Source organism: Scyliorhinus canicula, chromosome 23, assembly GCF_902713615.1.
Source record: "Scyliorhinus canicula chromosome 23, sScyCan1.1, whole genome shotgun sequence".
NCBI classification, from domain to species: domain Eukaryota; kingdom Metazoa; phylum Chordata; class Chondrichthyes; order Carcharhiniformes; family Scyliorhinidae; genus Scyliorhinus; species Scyliorhinus canicula.
The window spans coordinates 11,923,215-11,935,954 of record NC_052168.1 but is presented as its reverse complement, the minus strand read 5'-3'; the positions used below and the strand labels follow the sequence as shown (position 1 = coordinate 11,935,954).

The 12,740-nt window shown below is 47.7% G+C and overlaps 1 protein-coding gene across 1 annotated transcript in view; it reads right to left on the bottom strand.

Moving 5' to 3' along the window:
• Positions 1-6,958, bottom strand: part of LOC119956345 (ras-related C3 botulinum toxin substrate 1-like) — a 65,872-nt gene extending 58,914 nt beyond the window's left edge. Inside the window, exon 1 of the mRNA XM_038783496.1 lies at positions 6,717-6,958. Coding sequence (XP_038639424.1) covers positions 6,717-6,751 — 35 coding nt within the window. The 5' untranslated portion in view covers positions 6,752-6,958. The remainder of the gene's footprint in view (positions 1-6,716) is intronic.
• Between the last annotated feature and the right edge of the window lie 5,782 nt (positions 6,959-12,740).

Here is a 12,740-nt window from a genome sequence, read left to right as displayed (position 1 = left end):
AGGAGCCGGTGCAGACTCGATGGGCTGAATGGCCTCCTTCTGCACTGTAAATTCTATGATTCTATGATTCAAGCCACAAGAGATTGTCGTCTTAGGGACACCAGTGACAGGGGCCAGAATGCATGCAACTACCTCAACATAAGTAGAGGAGCATCTTATGGTCAAAGAGAGTTGGTGCCAGCCAACTGTTACCATCAAGACTCAGATGAATAACGACCAGTTGAACAAGATATGGGCGTATGGAGCTGTGGCCAGAATCCAGTTAGCACTGGAAGATGGGGGAGGAAGCTCATTTTAACAAAACAAGTCATCAGTGCGTGACATCAGCGACCAATTTGCACCATAGATGCTAAAGCCTAGGGAGTAGTGTGGAGCATGATGAAAGATCCTCCATTGAACTAATCAAGGGGCACATTGCTAACTGTTGCCTGGGTGCAACATAAAGCTTGTCGTATGAGGAACGGTTGAGGACTCTGGGTCGGTACTCGTTGGAATTTAGAAGGATGAGCGGGGGGGGATCTTATTAAAACTTACAGGATACTGCGAGGCCTGGATAGAGTGGACGCGGAGAGGATGTTTCCACTTGTAGGAAATACTAGAACCAGAGGTCAGAATTCAGACTAAAGGACGATCCTTTAAAATAGAGATGAGGAGGAATTTCTTCAGCCAGAGGGTGGTGAATCTGTGGAACTCTTTGCCGCAGAAGGCTGTGGAGGCCAAATCACTGAATGTCTTTAAGACAGAGATAGACGGCAGCACAGTGGCGCAGTGGGTTAGCCCTGTTGCCTCACGGCGCCGAGGTCTCAGGTTCGATCCCGACTCTGGGTCACTGTCCGTGTGGAGTTTGCACATTCTCCCCGTGTTTGCGTGGGTTTTGCCCCCACAAGCCCATAAATGTGCAGACTAGGTAGATTGGCCGTGCTAAATTGCCCCTTAATTGGAAAAAATGAATTGGGTACTCTAAATTGATTTTTTTTTTTTTTTTAAAAGGCAAGAGATAGATAGGTTCTTGATCAATAAGGGGATCAGGGGTTATGGGGATGAGAAAAATATCAGCCATGATTGAATAGCACAGCAGACTCGATGAGCTGAATGTCCCAGTTCTGCTCCCATGTCTTATACCTACACCCGAGACATCAGACTGGATTCACATGCAGTGCATAATGGCGTATTTTCCATTATACTCACCATGCTCCCAAGCATGCATTGGCTGAGATTTCTCACCAAGGTCCCATGTGAAGGAGGGCTCCCATACACCGCAAATAAGAAAATTGCTACAGTTTCAAACACAATTCCTTTCCCCTTGGATCACAGAGAGTTACTACAGAGTCCTCAACCGAAATGTCCAACTTGGACACGAGAAGAGAGGGGATCGAACAGATGGGATTAAGAAACAACACTGCTGCTCAGCGATGCAGGGACAGGAGACTACCATTCAGCCCCTTGCGCCTGTTCCGCCATTCAAGGAGGTCATGACAGATCCATGACCCAACACCAAGTACCGCGAGAGTTTTGTTAACGAAAAAGGCATCAACCTCAAGACTTAAATATCGACAATTAATCCACCATTTCGATCGCCATTTGCAGAAGTGAGTTTCAAACGTCCGGCCTTTGCGTGAGCGTTTTCTAATTTCATTCGTTAAAAAAAAGTCCCAGCTCTAATTTTCAAAACAACTGCCTCCTGATTCTAGGCTCCTAAACCAACATAAATAATTTCTCTATCTATTCCGCCAGGAGATTGAAAATGGTGCATTTGTCACCCAATATCCAAACGGTTCCCCAGCAACAACGTTCTATTGGAATACTGCATTTTAATTGTTTCTCCGATGTGTTTTTAAACGACAATGTAAATGTTGCAAGTCCTCACAAGATGTTGGACCATGATGCAAGAGCTCACAGGATGTTGGTTTATTGCAGCTGGTTTTTGCCGATTGTGCAGTAGCGAGGGTGGGGGGGGGGCTGAACTTGCCACTCTGTGGTGGGGATTTTTCCAGAGGACATTCATGACCTCTGCAGTCTCCAAAGCCATCCTCTACCTTCTCACCTACATGCCACGCTTGGCACTGCCAACTACAGGCACGGAGCAGGCTGCCATGTCATTGCTGGCAGCACTCTGTTCTATCCCGCCACTACCTCTCTTGGCTCCCTTGTTGGGCTCATCTCAATTTCTCATGGCGAAACACTGGGATGTTGAAAACATCACGCTCAGTCCACTCTTTGAACACCATTACATCCACACTGACTCCATCCTCCTTCAGTCAACACTTACTGTGTACAGACTGTGCATAACCTTGATAATTCTGTTTGGCCCATGTTCTCTCTTACCATTAAGACCACTCTCCCCTCTCCACATCATCACCAGAAGCTCTTGTACATACTCATCACTTCTCATGTTGATTAATCCCTTCTTACCAGTCTGCTATCCTCATCCTGCCAAGGCCAACTCATCTAATATCTCGGTTGTCATAGAAGTCCCTGCACACTCATCACTCTCCTTCTCACTTACAGGCATTCCCAAAATGCCTCAATGTAAACGTGTTTGTTGAAATCCCTTCAAGGCCTTAGCTCCCCCTTTCTCTGTAACCTCTCTATCCCTACATCCGCTCCAATCTCCTATTGCAGCCTCTTGTACTGCCTGGTGCTCAGTTCAATTCTCTGGGCAAGCCCCACACAAAATGATTTCAGAAGGAGATGGATATATTTCGGATTTTTACAAAAGTGGGTTAAAGGGATTAAATGGGTTTAAACAGGTGGATTTGAGACCAGGAAGAGATCAGCGATGATTTGATTGAAATGGCGGAGCAGACTCGAGGGGCTGAATTGCCTACTTCTGCTCCCATGTCTCTCCATCATTGCTTTTGGACACCCCTCCTCCGAGCGATCTTTTTCATTGGATCCATTTCCATGAAAGGTGTTCAGGATACTGGAGGGAAACTCTTATGAGGAAGGAAAGGCTGCTGGACTTGAGGTTGTTTCGTTAGAGAGAAGGTGGTTAAGAGGGTGACTTAATAGAGGCATACAAAATGATCAGAGGGTTAGATAGGGTGGACAGCGAGAGCTTCTCCCGCGGATGGAGGTGGCTAGCACAAGGGGACATAGCCTTAAATTGAGGGGTAATAGATATAGGACAGAGGTCAGAGGTGGGTTTTTTACGCAAAGAGTGGTTGAGGCCGGGAATGCCCTACCTGCAACAGTAGTGAACTCGCCAACATTGAGGGCATTTAAAGTTTATTGGATAAGCATATGGATGATAAGGGCATAGTGTAGGTTAGATGGCCTTTAGTTTTTTTTTCCATGTCGGTGCAACATCGAGGGCCGAAGGGCCTGTACTGCGCTGTATCGTTCTATGTTCTATGATACCTCCCAATGTGCCGCGGCAAAGTCTGTAGCCTTTGCAACAAGAAGATATTTTAAGAATCTTAAAGCCTGCATCAGTTTTGTGAAAGTTTCATGCAATTATTCCCCCCCCCCCCCCCCCCCCCCCCTGTTATTTGTGTTATTGAACAACCACTTGGAGGAAAGTGACAAGATCAGTCACTAAAGGGTGGGTTCTTGACAAGGCTCAGCTAATTGAGGAAGGGGGGTGGGGGGGTGGGGAGGTGTCACTTCCCATACTAACTATTCTAACTCCTGGGCATCATCCTCCATCTTCTGTTCAAGGACAATATCAAACCTACGATTGGCACGGACTTTGGGAGAAGATAGGGTAACATGTCCCTCAGGAGACCAGGAGCTGCCAGAAGGTACAGTGGTTAGCACTAGGGCTTCACAGCACCAGGATCCCAGGTTCGATACCCGGCCTGGGTCACTCACTGTCTGTGCTGAGTCTGCACGTTCTCCATGTGTCTACGTGGGTTTCCTCCAGCAAGTCCCTAAAGATGTGCTGTTAGGTAATGTGGATATTCCGAATTCTCCCTCTGTGTACCCGAACAGGGGCGTTTCACGGTAACTTCATTGCAGCGTTAATGTAAGCCTACTTGTGACAATAAAGATTCTACATTGCAGCGTTAATGTAAGCCTACTTGTGACAATAAAGATTCTAATATTTGTGTGTCCCCCCTCCTTCTCTATCCTAATGGAGAAAGACTTGGATTTAAACTAGACCATGGGATGCCCGAACGTGCTTCACAGTCGGTGTGAGGCACAGTCACTTTTGTAATACAGGAAACAGATCAGCTAATGTACGCACTGATAAAGCGATAAGGTTTGCACAGTGATAACTTTTATCGTTCGTTGTCAACCTTTATCATTGGTTGTCAACCTTTGCTACAATTAGATCGAACCGAATGGTGAGCTTGCTCGAGGAGCTGACAAGTCCATTCCTGCTTCTGCAGGAAATTCAGACCCAGAGTTGTCGACCAAACTGAGACATCAAAATGATGCAACTTCCAGATTCAGCAGGGCCCTGCCTTGTGGCGCTATCGAGTCTCAAGGACACCAGGGCCCAGCTAGGTTTCACAAAAAAGGACTCGTATAGAATTAAGAATTTACAGCGCAGAAGGGAGGCCATTCGGCCCATCGAGTCTGCACCGCACCTTTGGAAAGAGTACTCCACTTGAGCGCACACTTCCACCCTATCCCCATAACCCCACCTCTCCTTTTTGGACATCAAGGGGCAATTTAGCACGGCCAATCCACCTAACCACTTCTTTGGACCTGTGGAGGGAAACTGGAGCCCTCGAAGGAAACCCACGCAGACACGGGAAGAAAGTTCAGACTCCGCACAGACAGTCACCAAAGGCCGGAATTGAACCCGGGAGGTGAGGCAGCAGCGTTAGCACTGTGCTCCCAAACAGAGGATCACAAACGCTGCTCAATAAACCGTCCCAATAGGCTCGGGGCTGGTTTTAGTTGCGGAGGACGGTTTGGAGAGCTGGCATCCGGAAAGAGACAAGTTACAAAAAAAAAAAGGTGTGAAGCACCGACACACCCTCAACTTAACAATGAACGTGCGTTAATATAGCGCCAGTCACAACCTCAGGGATGTCATAAAGTGGCTCAAAGCCAATTACGTACCGCTTTGAAATACAGGCACACTTGTGATGCAAGGAATACATCAGTCAAGCACAGTGAGCGGCACAAACAACAATGTGATAATGACTAAATATTTGCAGATTCATTTTGGTTAACAAAATAAATAATGTGAGCTGGAGGCAAGCTCCCCTTTGTATCAGTGCCACTGGTTACTTAACATCCACCTGATTCGGTTTAATCACAATTTAGCTCAGGGGAATTATTTCTCCCTCCCCCGCGCCTCAAGGCTGCGATTTTAATTTCTAGCTCGGCCGACTTTCAAGATCCCATCCAAATAGACGTTGAAAAAGGATTCCCGCAGCTACGACTCTGCCAGAAAAAAAAAACTAACTGCCACACCTTCCCTCAGCCGCAACCTCGGGCTAAACAATTTTGTTTCGCCCCTTTTAAACAAATAACAAAAAAAAAAAGACACATGGCGAACACCAGATTGGTTTCAGGACATGAAATGAGCAAGCCGCAAGGGTGGTAACATCACAATCTCCAGGTACATCAATAGGCCAAAACCCCAAACCTGATAGCCATACGCCTCCCCCCACCCCACACACAAACAAGTGTATGTTTTGGGGGGGGGGGGCGGGGAATTAAAAAAAAAAATTTTTAAACACGTAAATTTTAAAACACGTCAGGCAAGATTAAATTAAATCAACGTGGGTTTCCAAACCAGATGCAGGAAGTTTAAACAGAAACCTGTGGTGCAATCAGCCTTCAAAACCTCCTTTTAGAATCACTGAAAAGGCCATTTGGCCTATCTTGTCCACGCCAGCCCCAGGATACCCAAGTGCCCTTTCTAATCCCACCGTCCTGCTCCAGTCTATAAAGTTGTACCTTCGAGCACTTAAGGTACCTTTTTTTAAAAAAAAAAAGAGTTTAGGGTCTCTCTGCTTCCATCCCCAATTCAGGAAGCAAATTCCAGACTTCCACTACCCTCTGCGTAAAAAAAACATTCTTCCTCGTGTCCCCTCTGCCACTTATCTTGAATCCTTGCCCCCCAACTCCCCCCCACCCACCCCCACCAACCCCCAACCCACCACCACCACCACCAACCCCCAACCCAGTTCTAGAATTCTCTACCAAAGGAAGCAATTTCTTCCTGTCCTCTCTATCGCTTCCCCTCATAATCCTGTACACCTCAATTAAGTCACCCCCCAGCCTTTCTGGTTCCAAGGATAATAACCCCAACTGATCCAATCTCTCCTCGTAGCCACACTTTCATACCCCTGTTCTTTTGTTTAAAAAAAAATTCAGGTCTTCAAAGTCTGGTTTTATTTGCCATTTCAAAATTCATTAAAAACACATGAGTCATAAACTACAGAGGGACAGATGTGGATTCTAAAAACACAGATGTGGATTATTAGACACCGGAGGAGCAGAAAGAGGTAATTGTTTTTTTAAAAGCCAAGTCTTTATATTAAAAAGGCAAAATTGTCTAAAGTCTAACTGTTCTGAAGAAGTACTTAAAAATATCCACACACACACACACACACACACACACACAAAAGAACTAAGAAAAGGGGGAAATGAAAGAGGAACTTCCTCTTACTTGACTCAACTCTTTCAGTATCTCTGAAAATATTCAAAAGCACAGGGGGGGGGGGGGGATTATTGTACACTTCACAAACTGTAAAAAAGTTCAGAGGGGGGAATAAAAAGTTTAGAGAAAGTTGCAGTTCTTTACTCACCCATCCCCCACTACCACACATTTGATGGCCTGCATCTTCCAAACTGGATTAACTGAAGGTTCACAATCTCCCAGGAGGTTCAATCAGCAAAAAAGAGAGAATGTCAATGGGGGAAGAAAAGAATGAAGTTGAACCTGAGGGAGAACAAACACAAGTAAAGAGGTGCACCACACCAAGCACTCTCTCAAACTTCTGAGCTCGGGAGAGCAGCCACCACCCAAACTTCTGCGCTGCTGCTTAAACTAAGCATGATTCATGGCTCCCACCCTCCATCCTTCCCCATAGGCTAGCCTGCAGCCACTTGTCTGTTGATTGGGTTCCTCTGGTGCCAATCATGACCAGCAAGTTGGCCTGTCTCTCCTGTCAATCATGGGAGCACTTGGCCCCGCCTCCCTCTAGATGTGATTGGACAGTGCTCCTCCCCAAGGGCGGGGAAACAAGCTGTCAATCTTGGAACGCCCCTCCCACTGAGTTGTAATTTCCCTATCAATGCCCATCTCAACTGCAAGTGGTGAAATCAAATCCTTTCTCTCTCTCTCCCTCTACCTATTTATGTACCTAGCTGTCAAAATATTTGGAAGAGGGGACAATGGCATAATTGTAATTGGAGAAATCCTTGGCCATCAGTCATGGCAACCCATGACCATAGGACACAGTGCAGAAGGAGGCCATTCGGTCCATCAAGTCTGCACTGGCCCACTTAAGCCCTCACTTCCACCCTATCCTCGTAACCCAATAACCTCTCCTAACCTTTTTGGTCACTAAGGGCAATTTAACACGGCCAATCCACCTAACCTGCACGTCTTTGGGCTGTGGGAAGAAACCGGAGCACCCGGTGGAAACCCACGCAGACACGGGGGAGAATGTGCAGACTCCGCGCAGACAGTGACCCAGCCGGGAATCGAACCTGGGGCCCTGGCGCTGTGAAACCACAGTGCTAACCACTATGCTACTGTGCTGCCCCAAGACCAAGATGTCTACGGTAATGTCACTGACTACTAATCCAGAGGCCCAGGGTAATGCTGTGCGAGCATTCAAATCCCAGGTGGAATTTAATTTTGATCGATAAATATGGAATATATAACTAGTTTCAGTGTATGAAGTCGCCATAGTCCCCACGGACTATACGCTGCTCTCCGCCTTCCTTTTGAGGGGGAAATGTTTGGTGGTAATATACCCTGAGGGTCACCACACCTCAGGCGAGGGGCATGGTTGAGAAGGCGGGGCAGGGGTGGTATGGTGGCGCATCATGGCGCCAAGGACCCGGGTTCGATCCCGGCCCTCCTGGGTCACTGTCGTGTGGAGTTTGCACATTCACCCTTTGTGTTTGTGGGGCTCCCCCCAAAGATAATAATAATATTCACTTATTATCACAAGTAGGCTTCAATGAAGTTACTGTGAAAAGCCCCTAGTCGCCACATTCCGGCGCCTGTTCGGGGAGGCCGGTACGGGAATTGAACCCACGCTGCTGGCATTGTTCTGCATTACAAGTCAGCTATTTAGCCCACTGTGCTAAACCGGAGCAGCCTCAGTGGGCCGAATGGCCTCCCTCTGCACTCTCTTGATTTCTATGACCTCTGTAACTTCCCGAATGGACCTGATCCATTTTGATCTGTTGCAACACAGAGACTCCCATGAGGCTGGTTTAGCACAGGGCTAAATAGCTGGCTTTTAAAGCAGACCAAGGCTGGCCAGCAGCGTGGGTTCAATTCCTGTACCAGCCTCCCCGAACAGGCGCCGGAATGTGGCAACTAGGGGCTTTTCACAGTGACTTCATTTGAAGCCTACTTGTGACAATAAGCAATTTCATTTAATTTGGTTTTTTTCATTTCATTTCGACAGGTATGTGTGCAGGGTAGGTAGATTGGCCACGCTAAATTAAGTCTGCACGTACTCCCCGCCTCTGCGTGGGTTTCCTCCGGGTGCTCCTGTTTCCTCCCACAAGTCCCGAAAGACGTGCTGTTAGGTGAATTGGACATTCTGAATTCTCCGTCAGTGTACCCGAACAGGCGCCGGAATGTGGTGACTAGGGGATTTTCACAGTAACTTCATTGCAGTGTTAATGTACACCTACTTGTGAGCACACTGGGTTTAGCTCACTGGGCTATTGCTGGCTTTGAAAGCAGGCCAGCAGCACGGTTCGATTCCCGGACAGGCGGCAGAATGTGGCGACTAGGGGCTTTTCACAGTAACTTCATTGAAGCCTGCTTGTGACAATAAGTGATTTCCATTTTCATAAAGATTATTATAATTAATTGTCCTTAATTGGAAAAAAAAATTAAAAATTATATCAATTTTTCAGCCAGTACGGGAATTGAACCCATGCTGTTGGCATCATGAGCAAACTGAGCTAATCGACCCATGTTGACCACAAAGCCATTGGCCATTGTCATAACAACCCATCTGGCTCACGCATGTCCCGTTGTGGAGGAGAATCCGCCCTCCTTGCCCAGTCTGGCCTATATGTGACTCCAGACCCACAGCAATGTGGTTAACTCTCAAATGCCCCATGAAATGACTGAACAAACCACTCAGATCAAGGGCAATTAAGGATGGGCAACATATGTTGGCCTTGCCAGCGACGTCCACGCCCCATGAAAAAATGTACTACAACTGGCGAGTGGGATTAATAGGTGACTCCTTCAAAGGGCCAGTCCGTACACACAACGGACCAAATGGCCTCTGGTGCTGTGCTTTTCTATGGCTCCAGAGAACCAGGAGGTGTAAATGGACTCAAAGACTCAGATCCAGTTCCAGCCTTGGCAGCTGACCATGTGGAGTTTGCATGGTCGACCCATGTGGATTTCCTCCGGGTTTACCCGGGGCAGCACGGTTGCACAAGTGGATAGCGCTGTGGCTTCACAGTGCCAGGGTCCCAGGTTCGATTGCCGTTGGGTCACTGTCTGCAAAGTCTGCACGTTCTTCCCATGTCTGCGTGGGTTTACTCCGGTTTCCTCCCACAGTCCAAAGACGTGCAGGTTAGGTGGATTGACCATGCTAAATTGCCCTTAGTGACCAAGAAGGTGAGGAGGGGTTATTGGGTGACGGAGATAGGGTGGAAGTGAGGGCTTAAGTGGGTCGGTGCAGACTCGATGCGCCAAACTTCTGCACTGTATGTTCTATGTATGTCTATGTACCGGTTTCCTCCCACCGTCTAAAAGCTATGCAGATTAGGTGGTTTGGTCGTGCCAAAATTGCCCCTTAGTGTGGAAGATGTGCAGGTTAATTGGGGGTAGGGTGGAGGAGTGGGCTTAGGCAGGGTGTTCTTTCAGAGGGTCGGCGCAGCCTCGATGGGCCGAATGACCTCCTCTGCATCATCGGGATTCCATGGATTCCATGAGCAAATATAGATAAAGCTCATGAGAAAATGGGACATGTCTGGAAAATTGGGGTCCTCGTCCAATACACCACACACCTCCCTTCCTTCATCAAATGGCGAGATATTGGAAAATGGAGTCTATTTCTATTCCTTTGGAGCTTCCTCTCGACGAAGACAGACATAGAAAACAAAATCCTTCACCATCTCCAAGGTACCTGCTCGGAGTCTGGCTGACTGAAGAAAAGAAGAATAGGATCTGAACCGCTGACTAATGTCACGGTTTACCAGGCAAGAGTGATCCCTACATTTCCCATAAGCCACCCAGACTTGGTTGGCCTGCAGCAGACACCTCAAAGCACTGGAGAAGTATCACCAGCCGTGCCTTCCTAAGATCCTCAAATCAGGGGAGACAGCCCAACATCAGCGTCCGCCCCCAAGCCAATTTGATCAGCATCCAGGAGATAATCACTCAAAACTTGTACAGCCGGGCAGGACATCTTGTTCTGGATGCCTGACACCAGACTCCTGAAGTACCTGTTGATCACAGCAGGAGATTCGCAGGTGAACAGTGCAAACCCTTTCTGGATGTGCTCAAACCATCCCCAAAGTGGTAAAACATACCCGTCGCCTCACGGCAGTCTCTGTGTTGTGACAGACCAAAATGGAGCAGGTCCATTCGGGAATTTACAGAGGTCATGGAAGTCAATGGAGTGCAGAAAGAGGCCATTCGGCCCATCGGGCCGGCGCCGACCCTGCGAAAGAGCACCCTACCCAGGTCCATCCCCCGCCCTATCCCTGTGGTCCCGTAACCCCACGTAACCATGGCAATTCAAGTCAGACCACCGCCCACGCACTGAACTGAGGGGCTGGTGTAGCACAGTGGGCTAAATCGCTGGCTTGTAATGCAAAACAATGCCAGCAGCGCAGGTTCAATTCCCCTACCGGCCTCCCTGAACAGGCGCTGGAATGTGGCGACTATGGGTTTTTCACAGTAACTTAATTGAAGCCCACTCGTGACAATAAGCGATTATTATATTATTATTAACTCCCACCACGAGAGATCCACTCCTTGCGAGTGACACCGCAACCATTCACACCGAGTCAAGATTAAGTCATTGAATGGACCGTTAACCTTGGGGATGCAAAGCTGAGGGACAAAAATAAAAGCCAATGAGGTCACGTTCTCAGAGTGTAGGTTTTATTTCCTTAGCAACGCATTGATAAGTTTATAGCAAATGCTTCAATTCCTGCCTCTTTGAGCCCACAGACACTTCCATAAGTCGCGAACCACAAGAGCAGAGTGACTTTGTATTTTAAATAGATTTGAAGATTGTATGAAGAAGAAAACTGGTGGTACAGTGGTTAGCACTGCTTCCTCAAGGTGCCGAGGTCCCAGGTTCGATCCCGGTCCCAGGTCGCTGTCCGTGTGGAGTTTGCACATTCTCCCCGTGTCTGCGTGGGTCTCATCCCCACAACCCAAAAGATGTGCAGGCTGGGCGGATTGGCCGTGCTAAATTGCCCCTTAATTGGAAAAACATAATTGGTAACTTTGAACATTTTCAAAAAGGGATTGAGTTGAGAAAAAGCTTCTTTACCCAGAGGGTGGTGAATTTGTGGAATTCTCGACCGCAGAAGATTGCGGAGACAGAATCACTGAATATATTTAAGAAGGAGGTTTCTAGACTCCAAAGACATCAAGGATTATGGGGGAACGAACCGGGGGTAAAGCATTGAGATAGAGCACCAGCCATGATCATATTGAATGGCGGAGCAAGGCTCGAAGGGCCGAATGGCCTCCTCCTGCTCCTATTTTCTATGTTTCCATTGGCTGGACCTCTGGATTACTCATGCAGTGATATTACCACTGCGTTACTATCTTTCCCGGATGGCCCATCCATTCATCCAAGAATTTTTTTTTTTTTTTTTTTTTTTTTTGAAGTTTTTTATTTAACACAAATTTGTAACAGTTACAAAGCGAAAAATGGCCCTGTGCAAAGAGCCTTAACATAGTGAAAACGAACAGTGGGAAAGAATAAACATGTTAATAAATGTTGAAGCCAAAGATCCTTCCCTAAGGCACTTTCCCTGCCAGCTCTGTTTGCCCATGCCACACGTGTTCAACTAAACTAAACTAACGTGGCCCTAACCCTCTTCCCCCTCCCCGCCCCCCTCCGCCTGGTCTCCCCTACTCCCCCAGGCCTGACCTGCCAGGTCAGCCCTGCGCTTGGCCCTAGCCCGCCCCGCCCCCCCTCCGATCTCCCTGGTGCCCCCTGACCTACGCTAGTCACATCCAAGAATATTTACCCAACAATAGTTCGATCACATGCATTTTACCCCTACATGATGGATTCAGCTAAAAGTCGACTCTGACTTTCGTGGCAAGGGAACAACATTCAGAATGAAGGTTCGTGCCCCAAATCCTAAACTATCTGTCACCTCCAGCTGCTGCTCGATTGGCTGCGCATTGATTTCGACACAGCATTGCTAAATCAGAATACTGGAATCTGCAACATAGGACAAGACTGGACTGGATACTGGAAAGAAGCCAAAGATCCCACCTGTACTTCGGAGACGTGACTGGCAGCACTCCAGACTTTTCCCGCGTACCAAACAATCTGCCCTGTGGCAGATAAATATCACAAGCATAAACACGTCAATAAAGAAAGAACACCCCGAATTCCCTTGGCTCTCTACAGATCAGAATA